This window comes from Musca autumnalis, unplaced genomic scaffold, assembly GCF_047663935.1.
Source record: "Musca autumnalis isolate F117 unplaced genomic scaffold, ASM4766393v1 scaffold_1, whole genome shotgun sequence".
Taxonomy (NCBI): Eukaryota; Metazoa; Arthropoda; class Insecta; order Diptera; family Muscidae; genus Musca; species Musca autumnalis.
In genome coordinates this window covers 114,572,607-114,593,959 of record NW_027411644.1, presented here as the reverse complement: position 1 = coordinate 114,593,959, position 21,353 = coordinate 114,572,607, and the positions used below count along the sequence as shown (strand labels likewise).

Sequence of the window (21,353 nt, the reverse complement as noted above, 5' to 3'; positions counted from 1 at the left end):
ATACTGAATAACCACATTCGGGCTGCAAATATTTGCAAATCTTTTGATGACGGCACATTTAAAATAAGGGATTTTGCGTGAAATTTATACAAATTTAGCTGTGCTTTTGTATGGGAGCCAAATCAAAATATGGACCTATCTTGGGAAATGTTTGCAAGGAGGAGTTCTACCCCCGGAGACACTATAATACCATATTATAGCTAAATATGTTATTAAATATGGGATAACAAGTAAAAATTCAACGAATCGGGGGTACCATAAAAGGGACTACATCGAAACATAAATCCGTATTGAAAATGTTTTGCAAGAAGATTTTATACGCAGTGAGAACACGGAGTGCAAAATTACAGCCAAGTTGAATTAAAAATGTGGCCATGATATTCAAAATACCTTAAATTGGGAGGTACGGTTACATGGGGGCTATATCAAAACGTGGACCTATGTTCATAATTTTTGGTGGAAATATTTTGTGACCACTAGGAACCCTAAATACCAAATTACAGCTAATTTGCTGCGAAATTGTGGCTTAAATCCTCAAAATACCGAAAATCGGAAGGTACCGTTATATGGGGGGTATACCAAAACATTAGCCGATATTGTTCATATTTGGCCCATTATTACCCACAGGTACAAGCTGAGTTTGTGCAAAATTTCAGTGACGTATCTCAATTCGTTTGCAAGTTATGAATTTCGCGCCGCTAGATCAGTGATTTCGACCACCGTGCGATGTAGCTATAATTTGACATTTAAAGTTCTTAAATGTCAATAAACTTATATGACAAAACTTGTGGACATAGGTCCACGTTTTGGTATAGCCCCCATATAACGGTTCATTTAAGTTCATATTTTCGTATAGCCCAGATACCTCCGAACTAACTGTTAATGACATTTGAAGTTCCCACGTTATGTACCGATTTTCGATATTTTGAAGATTCTAGCTAAATTTTTTAACCGAATTAGGAGTTATTTGACATTAAAGGCTCCCATCAAAAACTGTCAACATAGGTCCATGTTTTATTATAACTTCTATATAACAGTACCTCCCAATTTCTAGCCCACCAAAAATTGTCAACATACATAGTTAGATATAGGCACCATAAAAAAGGGCCTCCCGAATGAAGCATAAATGTACATAAACATTATCTGACATTTTAACGTGGGGACAGGAATGAAAAGTAATTATTCCATTTTAGTTCAGAATATTTTATGGTGGAGGGTATGAAAAGTCCGGCCCGGCCGAACTTAATGCTTTTTTACTTGTTTTTGTTTTACCTCCGGGGATTCTTAGCACCCTCGTTTGGCCGGAGACTGTGGGCCGTGTATTGTTGTTCGTATTCATAGATGCATGGTTTGCAAGGGATTTTACTTCAGTGGTTTCCTCTTGCCTTCTGAAGGGTTTATAGTTTCCGTATACATATTCAGCCGCTCCTCCTGGAATTCAGACGCTGTTTGCTGCCGCCAACTGTTGATCAGACGCTGCCTTTGTTTTCCTTTTTTATTTTTGGTTCGCCCCGCATATTTTATTTTTGCGGTACCCACCATATCTGATGAACGTTCCCCTATCCACCACCTGGGGAGGCGTCCGATGGGAGAAAAAAAGAAAAACATAACTCCGCACGGAAAGCATGGAAGATCAAATTGAAATCTCTTCAGATAATAAAACTCGTGAAACAAATGTAAAACATACTGCAAAATACGGTTATGAAGAATTTCAGGAACCAAAAACTTGTAAACATGCTTTAGAATCAAAACAGCGTACAGAGTTGACACGGTGTTCTTGAACCAACTACAAATGTAAGGTGCCTACACCTGGGAAGTTTTTACGGATTCTGAAACTACAATGTTTTAGATAAATCGTGTTCAAAGTTCATATTTTTGGGGTTTTTAGGATTCCAGGTTTTGCTTGGAAACCGCAAGTCCTATAGAAATGGGATAAGAGAACATATTTTAGCTGTGAAAATTCTCTACAAGATTGACCTTTATGATATTTTCGTCGGTTTACCATTTTTGAGATATAGAAGTTGAAATTTGGAAAATGTACAGGCTGTACCAACTCCTTATAAAACAATGTCATGTACGGTGCACCTTAACTAACTTTATATGGAAACCGCTTACATCTGGGATGTTTTTGCGGATTCTGAAACAGCAATGTTCATAGATGAGAAAAACCCAAAATTAAGAAAAAATCGCTGGAGGGATTTTTACATAAATCGCGGTCAAAGTTCACATTTTTAGGTTTTTTTAGGTTTTCACGATTTTGCTTGGAAACCGCAAGTCCTATTGAAATGGAACTAAAGAAAATGTTGTAGCAGTGGAAATTCTGTACAAGACTGACCTGCCTAATATTTTCGTAGGTTTTACCGTTTTGAGATATAGAAGTTCAGATAAGATCTCAGGTCTTCAGGATTTTGAAAGCCGCCATTCTTATCGGAATGATGTCCTTTAACATGTTGTAGCTGTGAAAATTCTATACAAGATTGACTTTTGTATCTGTTTCCTAGGTTGTACCATTTTTGAGATATATAAGTTTAAGTTAGGAAATTGCAGTCATAACACTGTTTTATAAGGAGATAATACTGTCATTGCATTGTCCCAATTTGAACTTCTATATCTCAAAAATGGTAAAACCTACGAAAATACTATAAAGGTCATTCTTGTAGAGATTTTTCATAGCTATAACATTTTCAACACTTTGATTGAATCTAATACATAAGACTAAAAAACATGCTCTTGCAAAATTTCAAGCTTCTACTTTAAAAAATAACGATTCAATTCAAGAAAAGGCATTTCGGAAAATGGGATAACATTGCAGACTTTGTTGCAATGACGGATTACAAAACCAAGCATTTCCGCGGTTTAGTTTCAATACTTACCCCCATTCGTATATGATTTATAATATTCCATTACATGAAGGCTAGTATCTTCATAAGATTATCATTCTGTAAAGCAGTTTTTCATTTTATAACGCTTTTTGCTTCTCCTTGAATTTTTTTATTTTGTTAGTTACGACTTTTGGTATTTATGTTGACGATATACTCGTATCTGTGGTATGTATGATCGTTCTGTAACGACTTGGGACATCTCAAACGCAGATTAATAAATTTATAGTTAGATTCATAAGTTTATAAGTTTCTTTTTCTTGGTTACTAAACCATCTCTTCAGTACAAGTATTTAACTCATTATCTTCACGAGTGTGAAACGCAGTGTCCCAGAAGAAGGCGATCATGACAGGTTCATCGCATTTTTCATCCCCTAGTTCACCCATATTACTGATTTAAATAAATTTATTGTTTGATTTTGATTTTATGCGATTATGATTTTTAAGATGGTGGTCCTATATTTTTCAAAAGTCATAAAAAGTTATCGCTCATATTTGTGTAATACCTAAATAGATTACACAGATATGAGTGACCGAGATTAATGTTTTTTACTAACTTTTAAACAGCTGAAAAGATACATAATCTATATTCAGATCACACGATATCCAACTGACCTTGCACAATAAATATTCTTTCAGTTTGTTTACATCTTGTCACTGGTCTAAGGAATAAACATACGGGGAATGTGTGTCATTCTTATGTCAGAATATGTCACACTTTTTCTCTCTCTTTTCATTCTCCATTCATAACAAATCTGTGAAAAAGAATACAGTACAACACAAGCTTAATAACATCAGTATATTTAATTGAAGTATAATTAAAACAATTAAATAAGCTTTTAAGATCAAACGAAATGATTTGTTTTTTTAACGTCACAGTCACGCTCGAATGAGAGACACTGAGTTATTTTTAAGTTAATATTTTGTGCGTTTATTTATTTTTTAAATAATAACTGTTTAAATATTGAAATAATATAAGTGACAAACAATAAAATGACACATACACACTACATACTCGTACCTAGCCGTAGTGTTCAGTGGTTTCCCATACTACTCGTACTTTTTATTGTACTTATAGAAACGTTTCTCTAAATTTTAATGGGGGCATAAAAATGGTTCTCATTTCGACGCATGAAGGGTGAGCAACTTTTCCCAGTTTGTATAACACCGTCCGACAGCCAAAATTACACATGAACTGGACTGGAAACTATAGGAAAATGGAGTAAACTGGCACTTAAGGTTTTCGTTTTCTCATCCTGTTGACCTTTTAAAGGGCATTCAAATTTCAAAGGACAACATTTTTCAAAGAAACATTTTAAATACATGTACTTAACGCGCGATACTGTTTTTGGTTCATATGCAATTGTTTTTAAATATATGTTTATATCCTTTATGTAGTGCAACACTTCACGAAATTTCAATATCCTAACTTTGTAAGTTCTGTTTTAATAAATATTTACTAGAACATTGGTGGCGTCGTTTCTTATTGGGGTAGCTGATACAATTTTGTTTTTTTTTTTTTTTCAAAATAGTCTGGCTTAACCATAGTTGTTGTTTTATTATTATAAAACAACTAATTTATTAGTGGAAAAATTTGGCATTGTTCACCAATGGGTAAGGCAGGGAAGACTAGTTTCGATCCACGCCACTGGATCTAATCTGTTCCATTGTTTCTTGTTTGTTGATATTCTCCAACTAAGTTATTTTTGTATAACTTCTTCAACGAAAGGCTTTTTATACCCAAACATCAATCGTCTGCTAGAAGTATAAAGGTGCCAACCTCACACAACCCCGACGAAAGTGTTTGCAAAACAAACCAAACCTTTTCCATTGTTATGTGTCGCTGAATTTCAACGAAGGCACATAACAAAATGTTGGTTGCTTGTCGCATCCATAACCAACCATACAAGCCATGCCAGTGTTTCTCAAATAGAACATTGGTGGCGTCGTTTTTTATTGGGATAGCTGATTTAATTTTTTTTCACAATAGAAATTTAATTTGCTTCAAGGTCAAAATCGTGAAGTTCGCATTTACATTATATAGTCAGTTACAGTTATTACCAAATACTTTAACGTTCAGTAAGTAGCCTCATACAAAAACATCTTTTTTTTTTTGATTGGGCTACATCCGCAACTTTTAATGGTGAAGTTTTTTGACCACTCGAAATGGAGAAGTTTTTGTCTGTTTTAAACCATAATTTCCAAAACGAAATCAGACAAATACTGTAAAAAATCAAAAATATACAAAAACGAATTGCTCCGCACCAAAAATCATGGCGTTTGGAACAAAATATTGCCCAATTTTGTCAAGTTACGAACAATGTGGCGTATGGAACAAATTGCTTAAAGGAGTGGGTTTATAAAACGAAGAATAATAGTTTTTAAATCTAAATGTTTATGAATATTGTATTCTTATATGTTCAGTTTAACGCCTTCTACTTAATACCCCAGCCCAAAAAATGGGTCAAACAAAAAATTCCCTCGTTTAAAGGCAAGATTTTGATGTAAGCACACAAAAATATACGCAGATACGTTATTCAAGTTAATTTGGACACCGACAATAAAAAATAGTAATTTGAGAAAAAGGCGTTTAAAATTTTGTTCCCATTTTGTTTTGTTCCCATCGAAATTTTTACCACATATTATACGCTAATTATATAATTCAAAATAAGCAGAAAAAGTGATAAGTGACAGCAACCCCTTAAATAAATCTTAAGGAGACCTATAATAATGGTCCCTAATGTATTTATTTTCTCATATACATGTTTCATTTAAAGCCCTGGATTTTCAACCCCACAGTAGCACATCACAAATGTGGCAAAACGTGTTCCATGTGACACAAACAGCCGAAAACATGAAAAAATATCCCATGGAGCAATTCAGTAACTTTTCGCAATTATAAAATTTGGCTATAACATCTAGACTATCACAGATATCTGACTAAAATAAACTACTGATATATTCTGAGCTCTTAAAGAATTGGATTTTTGCACCACTTTTGACCTGTGCCGGCTCAAACATTAACTTAACTTAATTAATATGATTTAGTACCCCCTTGGTGCATATGGTAACCCTCTCAGTAGGGATATTCTATGCCTTGACACCTTGCATTACATGTTAAATATTTGTATTGGTTATTATTGTTGAACTAAGTGGGTTTATTTTTTATTTATACATTTAAAAGAACATTAAAAAAACCGACATTTTTATCGCAACCATTTGCCATTTTTTACTAATTAATGTATGCAAAGTGTTCGTTTTATGAGTTCGAAAACAAGTACTTGACAAACTGTATGTAAATATAAACAGACGAGTGGAATAAGAACTTGTTGTGTAAAAATAAACATATTAATGTATTTATCATTACTTCTGGTCTTCGTTTATATTCATATATAACAAATGTGTTTGTGTATTTTTAAAATCAATCCCTGAGGATGATCATCAAAAATTATCGAAATATTGGATCAATAAAAATATGAAAAAAAACATTTGTTTTTAATTTTAATATGACCTCAAGCCAAATCGAAACTATAACCTCATTCGTGGCATACATTTTCCCTTGAAACTTAATGTCATTATTATCTTTACCATTGAAATTCTCTAAACAATGTAGGGGGTATGCAAATATGTACATATGTATAATCTTGTGTACTCCTAGATTACATAAAGTTATAAAAGTTTTATCTCTGCGTCCATTGCAATTTGCAATTTAGTTTGTTACAACTTTTAGTGTTATTGTTTTTTTTATATTGATGCTACACATGCGCTAGTTATAAAATTCGTATAAAAATTAAATTGGTAGTTACAACGAAAATCTATTTAAATAAAAATCAAATATCGTTCGTTGGTAATGACATCAGTTGAAAACGGCTGGACCGATTTGGATAATTCTTTTTTTGAAATGTTCCTCATAACCCAGCTTCGGTTTTTATGCAAAGAAAATTGACAACGCCCACTATTTTTCAATATTAATCTTTTCTACAAAAACTACTGAACTAAATTTCCTGAAATTTTCATGGAATGTAAAGTGGTGGTCCCTGGTGGAAATAGGCTACATATGTATTTTGTTGAATTTCGGAATGGGCTTCCCCCTATACCCTATTTCTTTAAAAATGCTATATATTTATAATAATTACGAATGTGTTGGTTTGAAAAATAAATTTGTTAGGCAATTGTGGTTGTGTCTCCTACTTCCCGTGGTGCAAAATGCTATATATTTGTTGATGAATTTCGAGGCCTTTGTTTTATAATCGCTATATTTGTTAAACTTTTGAATGCATCGGCTTGCAAATTAATTTTCGAAACAACGGTGGTTGCGCCCTCGATCAAATGTTCTTACTTGGGGCCCGATGTCTCGATCATATCTCGAAAATTAATGAATCGAAATTTTGTGAAATGTGCCGTGGGTATCTCCCCCATTATGACAGAAAAACGAGCAATCTCGTTCGTTGAGCGGATCGATCTTTTTCATTCCGTTCACCAAAAAGATCCGGATCTTTAACCTCGTTCTTTGACTCTTTTTCGTTCAATAAAACATTTCGGTCTATCTTTTTTTTTAAATATCGTTAGTTATCTGCATCAATATTCAATAGTCGTTTTATCAGTCTTAAAAATAAGCCAATAATGTTTCTTTCCAATCTATAGAAAAAATAATTTTTATTTTATTATAATTTCAATATATTTTTAATTTATACCTATAAATTAAAAAAAAACACTACATTCGACACACAAGATATTTATGTATTTTTAATGCACCCACGCGTAATGATGTTAACAAGAAAAAAAAACGAAATGTTTTCATCGTAAGGTATAGATAGAGCGAAAATTAACACGCGTTCATCTTAAAAACTAGAAAAACAAGAGCTTTAAGAACATGAATAGTACAAAGAACGAGATAAGCAATAAAGAACGAGCGGAGCCAATTGAACGAGATGATTCAGCTTAAAATTTAAACGTACGATGTAAAAGAACGACAGAACTCTGCAACCATATGCATTTGTTTTTCTTGCTTGCTTGTGTGTGTGCATAGCTAATGGGTGGTTTTGTTTTGTAAGCAGCAATGTTGTGGCCATCAGCGATCTAATCGAACGATATAAACCAATGAACTGGATACGGATCCGTTCGTTCTTTTCACGAAGTCATTCCTTTGAGTCGGTTCGTTCATGAACGACACAACTCTAATATTTATAAATTGCCTTAAATGGTGAGGTTCAACGGTCCATCAGCAATAAAAAAACTAAAACAAGTAAAAAGTCGTTAAGTTCGCCGGGCCGAACTTTTTATACCATCCACCATAAAATAGTCTTAGTTAAAATGAATATTCAGAATTTTAGATGGAAAAAAATTTCAACCCAATTGCATAATTCATCTAATCTAATTTAAACAAGTAAGAAAGTATCAGTCAGCTGAGCCGACAGAGATATACCCTCAGCCACGTACCCGAAGAAAAAAAGTTAACACAATACTTCTGTAGGTTTTTTAGCTGTTGGGAAAATTTTCCAGTATGGAAAGGACCGCAAAAAACTACATGTTGCAACAAAATTCAGAATGATCCAAGACGAGTGCATTTTTCCAAACTTTGGTTAGGGTGTACCCATAGGAGTGATCCGATGTAGTACATATTCGGACCTAATACAAATCTGTAGGAAATATTTTTTTTCTTTATTAGTCTATGGATATTTTCCTTACAGACTATATAATTAAATATGTTTTACTTAATTTTCTGAATTTAAATATATTAAAATTTTACTTTTCAATATACAAATTTTGATCTAAATCGATTTCTCTCTTAAAGGGTTATTTTACACATTAGCCAGTTTAGGTGGTGCCGGTAGGATTTTCTGGACCTTTTTGGGTCATTATCTCAGGAAGTATGAACTTTCCCACGAAAAAAAATTATAACGTCGTAACAGGGGCCGCAACTGCAACCTGCTGCGTCACAAATTAATAAGATCAGAGAGTTGTTGTTAAACTATATTTTTTCCAAATTTTGTGTGGGAGGTACTCAAATGAGTGGACCGATATAGTCCATATTAGAACTCGATCTATGGCTGAAAGTAATATTACCAATAGCAAAGTTTGGCTCAATTCGGTTATTCCCTCCTAGAGTTATCATGCGCACAATCTTGGCGAAAAATGTTGAACCTTTGTGGGGGAGGTACCGGAAGGAGTGGACCGATATGGTCTATCTTCGAATTTAAACAAAGTTTGGACAAAATATTGAAAGACCCAACATTTTAACCAAATATGTTGATCCGTTCGAGAGTTATCGTGCACTCCAACTACGCACATGGTATTATATGGGTTGTTTGCAATTTTCGTGCTGATTTCTGAGGATATATGGACTTGCTCCTGAAAAAAAATATATCGTCGTAATGGGGGTAGTGAATACAAGTGGATGCAACAAAAATCAAAGCGATTCGAGAGCCGGCCTTAAACTGCACTTAAGCAAAATTTTGTGTGGGAGGTACCCAAAAGAGTGAACCAATAGGGTCCATATTGGAACCTCATCTATGTCTGGTAGAAATGTTACGATGTGCAAAGTATGGACTAATTCGGTTACTCCCTTCAAGAGTTATCGTGCGGACAATTTTTCCGAACATTTTTGAACTTTTGTGGGGGAGGTACCTGAAGGAGTGGACCGATATGGCCCATCTTCGAACTTAAATCAAATCTGGACAAAATATTTCGATACCCAAAATTTGAACCGAATCGATTGGTCCGTTCGAGAGTTATCGTGCGCACCAGCCAGCCAGACAGACAGACAGACGGACGGACATTGCTAGATCGACTCAAAATTGTCTGAAACACATTTCGTCCAAACATACTTGGGGTCTAAAACCATTATTTCGATGAGGCACATTTTTGGCCGTATCAAAGTGTAAATACCCTCTTTAGCCTAAAGGCTGAGGGTATAAAAATGTGTTCAGCAAGGTGAAAGAAACCACCTACTGGGCTATATCAAAGTGTCGACCTATCTTTATAGTTTTTGGTGGAAAAGTTTTATAACTGCAGGGAACCTCAAAAGTCAAATTGCGGGTAGGTAGTTCCGTCAAACAATGTAGCTAAGACCCTCGAAATACCGAAAATCGGGAGGTACCGTTATATGGGAGCTATACTAAAACATGGACCTATGTATGTTGAAGATTTTATGTGAAGAACCTCAAATATCAAATTAGAGCTAGTTCGGTTAAAAATTGTTGCTAAAATCCTCACAATATCGAAAATCGGGAGGTACCGTTATATGGGGGCTGTACCAAAACATGGACCAATGTTGACGATTTTAGTGAAGAAGTTTCGTGACCACTGAGAACTTTAAATGTCGCGTTACATTAAAAATGTTACCTAAAATTCTCAAAATAGCGAAATTCGATATCTATGCCCATATCTATACGAATCTATGTTTGGAACACTAAATGTCAAGTTGTAGCTAATTCGGTTTGATCATGTGACTAAAAACGACAAAATAACTGAAATCGGACGGTACCGTTATATGGGGGCTATACCAAATCGAGGACCGATATAGCCCATCATCGAAGTTGGCCTGCCTGCAAACAAAAGACGCATCTTCCCAAAATTTCAGCGTACTATCTCCACTTTTGTGGATGCTAGAGTGATTACCACAGAGGGACGGACGGACGACTCAGAATCTACGCTGATCAAGAATATATATACTTTATAGGGTCGCATATTATTATTTCAATGCGTTGCAAACGGAAAAACAAACTTAATATACTCTCCATACTATGGTTGAGGGTATAAAAATATAAGTCGACTTTACCATTTTTTTTAACTTTTATAATTAGATAGCGTTAGGATAAATATGGGGGACAGGGACTATAATAAATCCTAAACAGCATAATCCGACAAAGTCCGTTAGAGATAAGCAAGGATACAGTCAAAATCTATTGATAAGTCCTCAATGAATAACTCGGCTTGACAATGGACCCGAAGAAGTGAGGTAGAAAATACCTACTTTGAATTAATTGTAAAGCATAAAGTTTATTGAAAGTTGTCATTAAAAATCAATATGAGGGGCCAGCAACGCGGACCCGGGTCTGCTAGTATATAAATAAAAACGATTGGGAACATTGAAAAATGGGATTACCAAGCAGGACTATAGGAAAAGTTTGGAGTTTCAATTAACTGACATAATTTCGCATATGCATTTATCTAATGAAGTGCGATATATATACTAGTTTACCAAGCTTTGTCTTCGTCTGCCACAAAAACAACATCCTAACAGCTCAACTCGAAAGAGAATTAGTTAAATACCACTATATATGACCTTCGCCTTAATAAGGCAAAAATATATAAAAAACGATTTAAATTTTATAGTCCGGTCAAAATAGACATGCGTATAAGGTGGAAATAGCAAAAATTCCCACAAAGCTGAATTTTGGTGGAGAGCTAGGGTTGGCCATTAGAAGCAACGTCCTAAAAGTTCCCATCGATCCCATGTGTGCAAAACAAGTTATTCGGGGTCAAAGGTCATTTTTGGAGGCATTATTCAGTTTTTTTAATTTTTCTCAAAAACGGTAATACTTAGCAAAAGCCCACTAAAGTAAAAGTTGTAGATTCAATAATTGTCTACAAGATTGGTCTTTATGACCAAAAATTAGCCGCGTAAGTACATTATGAGGCGAACCGGTTAAAGTAACGACACTATGTGTTAGATACTTCCGTAAGCGTTTAAATGATATCCACTTTGCAGTAATCGGTTTAGTAGAACCGGGTCTAACCCGGTTTTTAAATTTGGGCTTCCAGGACTAATAACCGGCGAACCGGATCCGCAACCGTTGAAAATTATACATTTCCGTAATCAGCGCAACAAACCCTACCTTCGGACAAAACTTGAAAAAAATCGGAGAGTTTTCGTTGGGGTCGTTCCCGTTGGGCTTTCGATTATAATGTGGGTTAAATGGGCTATTTTTGCATAAAATGACTCTAACATTGAATAACTCTACTAAACACACTCCGATATTGTTGGAATTTTTTTTAGAAGATAGCTATAATTTCGCTCTTCAAGAAAATATATATTTTTTGGGGGACAGACCCGATTACTTCGCTTATTTTAGCCGGTTCGTCTGAATATGTGCATATTTCCCTTATAAGTGCATAAAAACCATGTGTTTTTTAGAACAGCTATATCTCAAGAATGGTTCCTTCTAAGAAAAAAATTGTCGGGGTCAAACTTGTAGATAATTTTTCTGTCTACAATATTTACTTTAGTCACTTTTTGATTAGATCAACCGTTTTCCAAAAATAAATCCGAAAACCTAAAAACCCTTAAATTTTGACCTTTGACCCCGAATAATTTTTTTTGCACGCATGGGATCGATGGGGACTTTTAGGACGTTGCTTCTAATGGCAAACCCTAGCTCTTCACCAAAATTCAGCTTTGTGGGAATTTTTGCTATTTCAATGTCTATTTTGACCGGACTATTATAACATATTGAGAGTCATTGGGGGAAGCATGAACATGGGTGCAAGAGTCAGAAACTTCGAAAATAATGGAAATTTCTTCACATTTCAGTTATCGATTTAATACAATAGAGAGCCTAGAGTGCAGTTATATTGTTTATTAACAAAAGTCAGAAACCTGGGTCTCGATAAACATATGAGCGTAGGGATTGGACCCTTATCAGGGTGAGTAATACTGATCTATTGGCGCTATGACAGGCGGTATCATTGGAAATTCGGGTGTCTATAAACTTGAAAGGAAAGCTCAGCAGATGATAGTTTACTACACACATTTAGTATATAGACATTTACGGGAAAAGCAGAAGCTTCCTATTAACAGACAATTTTTTAACACAGGAAGTGCTCGCTATAATACGTTATGGATATCCCATAATTTTATGAAAACATGTGTTTATAATGGATTTAGATACCAAAAACATTATCTTTAGTTCGAAGAAGCAGGAGTACTATAAAAAAATCACTCAGAAAATTACAAACAAATGTAGTTATGACAAAATGTTAATGGGCTTTGGCGAGCACTAAATGTATTGAAACATTTTCTTTTATTGGGAATATACAAAATGTCTTCAAAAAGTGTATTCTTTGACGTGGCTTCAAATTCCAGAAAAACAAGTAAAAAAGTATCAGTCGGCTTTGCCAACAGAGATATACCCTCAGCCTGTACAAATTGAAACACTTTTTTCACACTTTTTCACTTTTTTCGGAGGTTTCAGTGAACTTATCCAAAATTGTGTGTGGGAGGTACGGGATGGAGTGGACAAATATAGTCCATATTCGAACCTGATCTATTTCTGGTAGATATTACACAGAAAAAAAAGCAACACAGAAAATTTTGATTAAAAGCTTTATCACCATATTTTTGTCGAATGGCGATAAAATATTACGAATATATAAGGAAAATGTTTATCAAACATGAAAATTTTACTAAAAAGCGATCAATAAACGATTTCAAACAAATAATTTATTGAAATTTGTTTATGGTTATTAATAAATTTCTGTAGTTAAAATGGTTTTCAACGTTTGTCGCATGTTCTCGCTCTCAAGAGCGAGAGAAAGAACATTTTTATGGCATAAAGAGAGCGCTACAACAATGTGCTAACAATGTGCTGTGTTTTTTTTTTCTTGAGATGTGAGTGTCGTTGCTATGTACATTTCATAGCATGGTCATGGAATTTTTGCGGAATGAAGGTATGGAGCGTTTGTGTGACATTTGGCTTGTTTATTTATTTGTGCTCGGGTGAAGGCTTGTATGTAAGTTTGTTACTGTTTTTTGTTGCTGATTTTTATGAACCTAACAAACGAAGAGGGAAAGAAAAAAAACGGGACGAGTTCTCATGTTTTTTTCTGCTTGGTGGTTTAGGAAGGCAGATAACATTTTTTAACCATCAGTTTGGTTTATTTTGGCAGTTCCTTTAAAGCAGTCGTCGTATGTGGATCGGTAGTGCATAAATCTGTGTTTGTGTGTTTTCTTAAAGTAAATGTGCTTTTCAAGTAAATTAAATGGCCAATACATTTTTATAATTGAATTCACGATTATGAAAAAGGATAATATGAATATTTTATTGGACAAAGAAGCAACCTTATGTGATATTGGTAATAACATCAAAACATTTTATATAATTGAAATATATATGGATGTACTATTTCTCTCATTACAGATACCCATTTTCCGCTGATGATTTTCAATGTGGCAGAAGAATGTGTTTTATTTCACAACGTTTAATGATGTTCCCTGTATTTTATATTTAAAAGTGATTTATTTGTTTTCTTATATTAAAATTAATGTGTGGCACTAAATAATTATGTACTTCTGTTATTAATTATTCCATTCCGTTTTTCTTTCTTTCATCTGTTATTTTTTATGTACCTATGCGTCTAGTGTTGCTTTTGTTCTTGGCATTTCAAATAATAAATAAATAACCACCACCATTTATAAATGTGTGTATGTATCTTTTTGTGGCGTTTGGGTTTGTATTTAACAAAAAAAAAAAAAAAAAAAAAAAACAACAAAATAATTGTAAATGTGAATATTTTTTTTATTGATTGAAAAAAATGCATTCAACAATTTTTTCAATCAAGAAAATATTTTGTTTTTATCAAGCAAAATGTGGAATATTTTGATAAATATTTTTGTCAATATGTGAAATGTTTTATCAGTTCAAAATAAAAAAAAATCGATAAATATTTTAATCAATACTACAATTTTATTTTATCAACATGTATTTTTACTTTGTGATCACAAAATTTTATCGAATTTTGTCAATATGACAATTTTTTTTATTGCCGGAAAATCGATAAATTTTTGGTTGAATCTTTGAATTTCTTTATCAAATGGCTACAATTTTTTTTTCTGTGTATGAGAATGTGTAAAGTATGGCCCAAATCGGTTACTCCCATCAAGAGTTATCGTGAGCACAATTTTTCCGAATATTTGTGAACTTTTGTGGGGACCAATATGGCTTATCTACGAACTTAAACTGAGTTTGGAAACAATATTACGAAGGCCAAATTTTGGCCGGAATCGGCATATCCGTTCGATAATTATCTTGCGCTTCCACCCATAAACAAACCCTATGTTTTTCAACTTTCAGGCTATTTTTTCAGGAAGTATGGACTTGCCCCTGAGGAAACTTGTACCTTCGTATAGGGGACAGTGAATACAAGACGTGACAGCAAAAACCAAGGCGATTCGAGAGCAGGTCCTAAACTGAACTTTTCCGAAATTTTGTGTGGGAGGTACTCGACGGAGTTTACCGATTGAGTCCATATTGGAACCTCATCTAAGTCTGGTAGAAATTTCATAATGTGAAAGTATGGACCAAATCGGTTACTTCCTTCAAGAGTTATCGTACGCACAAATTTTCCGAACATTTTCGAACTTTTGTGGGGAAGGTACCGGAAGGAGTGGACCGATATAATCCATCTTTAAACTTGAACTAAGTTTGGACAAAATATTATGAAAGCCAAATTTTGGACCGAATCGGCAGATCCGTTCGAGAGTTATCTTGCGCTCCAACCACTACACACAGTGTCATAGGTTTTTTTGTAACGTTCAGGCTTTTTTCTCAGGAAGTATGGACTTGCCCCTAATGAAACTTACAGCGTCGTATAGAGGACAGCGAATACAACAAAAATCAAAGCGATTCGAGTCCAGGTCCTAAACTGAACTTTTCCGAAATTTTGTGTGGGAGGTACCCGAAGGAGTGGACCGATTGAGTCCATATTTGAACCTCATCTAAGTTTGGTAGAAATTACACGATGTGCAAAGTATGGGCCAAATCGGTTATTCCCTACAAGAGTTATCGTGCGCACAAGTTTTGCGAAAATTTTGAACATTTGTGGGGGAGATACCTTTAGGAGTGGACCTATATGACCCATCTTCGAACTTAAATCGAATCTGGACAAAATATTTCGATACCCAAAATTTGAACCGAATCGTTTGATCCGTTCGAGAGTTATCGTGCGCACCAGCCAGCCAGACAGACGGACAGACAGACAGACAGACAGACGGACGGACATTGCTAGATCTACTCAAAATTGTCTGAAACGGATATCGTACAAACATACTTGGGGTCTAAAACCATTATTTCGATGAGGCACATTTTTGGTCGTATCAAAGTGTAAATACCCTCTTTAGCCTAAAGGCTGAGGGTATAAATATTAATTAACGAGAGGACGAAAATGTATGTATTTTGTATGAATTATCGCGACTTTTGGAATGGACCCGCAGCTTGATACAATTATGCGAATAATCGGGTCTCGAATTATCGCTATTCCACTATATTTCCAACATTAAATAACTATAAGGCAAAAAATTTTGCCGGGAAATATTAATTTAAAGCTTATATGGTCTAGTTTCATGGGAATATGCCCAACACAAAAGCAGAGATATCGGCCAAATGGCCCATTGGATACATTTAAAACTTTTTAAATATATACGAGCTACCTACGTCAATATACTTTACATCATTGTAAAGGTTATCACTTCTTCTTACATTGGCAGACTTTGGATTTGGAATACCCCTACTATGATCGAAGATATTCGGATAAGAATACGAGGGCTGAACGATAACTATCTGGCCTAACAATGAAAAGGCGAATATTTACCATCAAAAATAGTTTTATTGTTTCCTTAAGTACACCAAGACCTCGCTTTGATTATCCACGTCGAAAGTTGTGAAAAATGATCGGACGAAAATGTTCACAAGTAAATGCCATTTTTTTTTTGCAAAGTAATTTTTTCAAGTCACTGTAAACAACAAAACACAAGGTCGTATGACAAACTATCCTGAGTATATATAATCTAAGAACTGTCAAACCCTCCAAAAATGTTTTTCAAATGGCGCCTGGCAACACGCAGTGTTGCCTACGCCAGATAGTTTTCGTGCAGCCCTCGTAAAATGTTAAGTTTTTCTGTTGGCGTTTTTTATTGTTGGACTGCAGAATTTTACATCTTTGTGTTTATTTCAGCTCGAGTCCATATTTTGTTGTATTCAAGTATTTGAATAACAACAAAATGTTTTACAGTGGATATGAAATTGATTAGTTGCGGGCGGAGGGTAGGGAATACTATAGTTTCAGTTGTCACCAAACAACTTCATCAGTTCCCTTTTCCGCCGACTCTGTATCGATAAACAGGTCAATAAGCCCATCCAGCAAATTAAACAAAATGAGAAATTTGCTGTATGGCCCTAAAGCTGATTACCCTACAATTTGAGTCGAACTAAAGAATTTCATATCCACCACTGTTTTTATGTCGTCTTTGCTTTGCAAAGAATGCGAACATATGAATGTTGCTTCAATAAGCGGGGGTATGAAATTCTTTAGTTCGACTCAAATCGTAGGGTAATCAGCTTTAGGGCCATACAGCAAATTTCTCATTTTGTTTAATTTGCTGGATGGGCTTATTGACCTGTTTATCGATACAGAGTCGGCGGAAAAGGGAACTGATGAAGTTGTTTGGTGACAACTGAAACTATAGTATACCCTACCCTCCGCCCGCAACTAATCAATTTCATATCCACTGTAAAACATTTTGTTGTTATTCAAATACTTGAATACAACAAAATATGGACTCGAGCTGAAATAAACACAAAGATGTTAAGTTTTTCTCTATTTAAGGCCCATACCTATATACGACCGTATACCCAGGGCGTGTGTGGTGAAAAAAGTAGAACACATGTATTCTTATGAGAACTACCGAAATACGTCTTTGTAAGTTGAACAAATTCAACTATGACAGAACGTTATTGTTTGTATGTGTGTGTGTTTTGTATTTTGAAAACAAAAGCCCAACAAAACCTGAAATCCAATTAATTGCAAAGGAAAATTATTTATTTTACGAATGAAAACATTTAAAAAAGTTTTGCTCGCGGATTTGGTGTTTTAAATGTGATTTTGTATTTGGGTAATACGGACGCTCAGAGAGCGTTGTTGTGGTAGAAAGGTGAAATATTTGTGTACGTCCCGTCGTTATTTAGGTTTAGCAGTAAGTTTTTGCTCATTCTGACTCCTAAATATTATCCGCCTGCCAACTTTGCATCATTGTAAAGGTGATATTCTCTTCTTTCAATGACAGGCCTTACTTTTGAAAATGCTCTACTAGAAGGGAAGTTATTCGCATAAGAATAAGACGTTGAATTTTTTTCCACATAAGTTGTTTGTCTATTTTAAATCGATGTTTTCAGCCCAAATAAAGTGTAATTTGGCATTTAGCATTCGAAATGATCAAAACAACTTTTCCACCAAAAATAATGGACATCGGTCCAGGTTTTGGAATGGAACTCATATAGGGGTACCTCCCGATTTCAGAAATTTTGAAGTTTTTGCCAATGTTTTCAGTCCAAAATTGAAGGTAATTTGGCATATAGTGAACGAAGTGATCAAAAAATCTTCTCCACCGAAAATAATGGACATAGATCCACGTTTTGGAATGTCCCCCATGTAACAGTACCGGTCAATTTCAGGTATTTTGAAGTTTTTATTGATGTTTTCAGACCTTAATTCTGATGTAACTTGGCATTCGAAGTGACTAAAAAAATATCCACAATAAATTGTGGACATAGGCCCTCGTTTTGGAAAACGACGCTTTCGGACCAAATTGAAGGGAATTTGGCATTTAGGGTTTCAGTCGTCAGAAAGTTTCTCGTTTTTTAGCCACAACAATGAACTGGTAATTTGTCTCGTCGATTGGAAAGTAATTGTAGCCTGTAGAGCGATTTTTGATAGTTCGCCTTTGGCCCCCATACAAAGTATTATGGAAATAAAGATCGGTCAGGGGGCTCGGGTTATCGTGAAATGAATCATTAAGAATTTTTGTAGAATTAGTTTTTAGCCACAACAATGACCTCGTAAAGTGTTTTCTTTGATTGGACCATAATTGAGGCCTTTAGAGAATTTTCGTGAAAATGCATACAAATACTATGGAAACGAAGATCGCTAGGTTGGCACGAGTTAACTCGCCATAAAATTTTATATATAAGGTTTTTGGATCAAATGGAAAGAAATTTAGGGTGTAGGAGTTCCAAAAAAGAAATGTTGGTTTTTGGGTCGCTCTAATGTACATACATATATCTCTCCAGATATTTCTCTATTAAAATGTCGAACAACAAAGTAAACAATTTTCACAAATTTACAGTGATATGTAATTGATTGCTTATTTGAAATGGGCTAATAGGAGAAATCTCTGAAATTCTGTGGGTTAATATGCTGCTATTGTACCTTCATTTAATGCTAATTTTCATAATTTTGTTTACCAAAAAAATCCATTAAAAATTCAATATTTATTAATATCAACAACCGTAGCATAACAATTTGTTGTTTGTATGAAGTTCATGTGCCTTCCCAAAAACAATTGGTTCGGGGGTTCCCACGTCCATTTGTAGCACCCTTTGCTTGATTTGGAAATATTAATAACTCAAAGTGAGTTGAAGTATTGGCGTGTTTTGTTGTTTGTATTGCTTTAAAACTATTAACAACAACCGGACGAAAAACAAACAATTGGTTTTTGTTGTTGTTCCACCCCAACCTCTCTATAGAGATATTGAGCTATTCTTGGAATTAAAAAAATAATTATTATAAACAAATTCACATAGAAAACAAACGAAAGCTTAACAAAGGCTAGAGGGAGAGAGTCACACCAAGTATCTCTTAGCCAACCAGATTCAAATCGAATGGGCACTAATATTGAAATCGTTACACGTTTTGCAAAATAGTTCAATATGAAACTTTTTAGTGAAACGGTGTTCGGTCGTTGCTGGGCAAAGTTGACAACAAAGCAAGAATTAAATTTGAAAAATGCGGAACGCACTCAACAAGAACCCGCCGTGGCTGTAATATATAAACGTAAACAAATAACTTAGAATATTTTATTTTCATAAAACAACAAACTGTGGAAAAATGTATGGCAGTTTTCGGTTTACATGTACTTCGAAGTTTTTCTGTTACTAAAGTTCGAAGAAAGTTACAATATGTTTAAGTATTTTATATAGAAAGTAGACGTGGTAAAAAAGTTCCGTTATGCATAATCAGTCACAAGGCGTTACATCAGATTGTCTGGTTAAAAAAAATAATGGAAAACATTTTTCTGTGATTTGTAGTAATTGGACAAATTAGATCGAAAACTAATGTAATAAACGCATTAGATTCTGAAACGTAATTCGAGATCTCACTTTTTAAAGGCTCTGATCTAAGAATGATCTAAGAGAAGTTCCAATATCTTCCGGGTACAAACTGCATACGTTTATAAAATACTTTAGTTGTGACCGTTGAACGTGCTACTGTTGAACTTATGCAACTGAGAAATCCAAACTACAAATTTTACACGAATAAAATCATGATCTATAATATATTAGAAGAAAATCACTTGTCAGGAGTTTTTGGAACTTTCGGCCTATTATCTAGGAAAATATGGAAACTCAAATTAGGATATGATTTTTAGAGGTTATTTCAGGAAATATGGAAGTATGAAAAATGTGCAATCGCACATAAGCGAAATTATATAACTCTTTTGAGGAAGGAACCCGAACGATGACTCCGTAATCTGATGTACGTTTGGCAGAAATATTACGATGTGGAAAGTTTCGTCCAAATCGGATATTTAGTTTGTAAGTTGTCGCACTCAACAATCATTTGAGGCAACAATCGACAGGTCCTTTTTTGATATTTTGGCCATCCTTCACAAATTCTGCCTGTCAAAAATGTATGATTGTGATCAGGATCACATGTTATACCTTCGCTGAAAATTTCATTACGACTCAACTGCACTGAATTAAAATTTTTTAAAATGTTTGTGTACCTGAGGCACTATAGGTAATTTGCGCAATTTTTGAGGAAAAAAATTATTATGTTTTTTAATAATAATAATTTTTTAGTTAGCATTGAAAAATAAAAAAGTCAAAATTTATTAATATGAATGATATTTTTCAAAATACCGGCATTTTCGCGGTTTAAATTGCAATCAAAGCGAAAATTTCGAAGAAAAACAAAAAAAATATAAAGCCTATTTCAAAGTGTTTGATTTTGCAACTTTGCTTTATCAAAGTTTTCACAATTTGTAATGGAAGAAAAAATATGATCTGACACATTGTTTCGAGGCTCCCAAAAAGGGATAATTCAGATTTTGCCCGTTTTTTGATATTTAATAGATTTTGTTAGGCTACTTCTCAATAAAAACTCTTAAAATTGTGGAAGTTTGGTTTTGAGGAAATAAATTGTTTTGTTGTTTTATTTACGAAATTATCTTAAACATCTTAGTGAATGAAGTTTTTGTGTGCCCGCGATAGCTTTAGCCAATTCATATCTCAAATTCAAATCCTCTTTTTTATTTAAATAATCATCTTCTGCGGAAAAACCACTCTAATATTTGTTATATTATTCGGTTCGAATGCCCATTCATATAATTCCCAAGCTGTAGTCAATTGACGACCAATTGATGATCAATTTATTTCGTTTATTGCTAAACCAATTTTAAAATCGAAAAACTAAGAAGTT

General features: G+C 34.3%; 1 protein-coding gene across 2 annotated transcripts in view; it reads left to right on the top strand.

The window, feature by feature from the left end:
* The window catches only part of LOC141404880 (sodium-independent sulfate anion transporter), a 43,260-nt gene that overhangs the window by 13,084 nt on the left and 8,823 nt on the right, over nucleotides 1-21,353 (top strand). The window contains exon 1 of one of the 2 annotated variants that reach the window (XM_073988705.1): nucleotides 19,307-19,706. The exons of the other annotated variant lie outside the window; for it this stretch is intronic. Coding sequence (XP_073844806.1) covers nucleotides 19,583-19,706 — 124 coding nt within the window. The 5' untranslated portion in view covers nucleotides 19,307-19,582. Of the gene's footprint in view, nucleotides 1-19,306; nucleotides 19,707-21,353 lie in introns of those variants that run through there. 2 annotated transcript variants of the gene reach the window in all.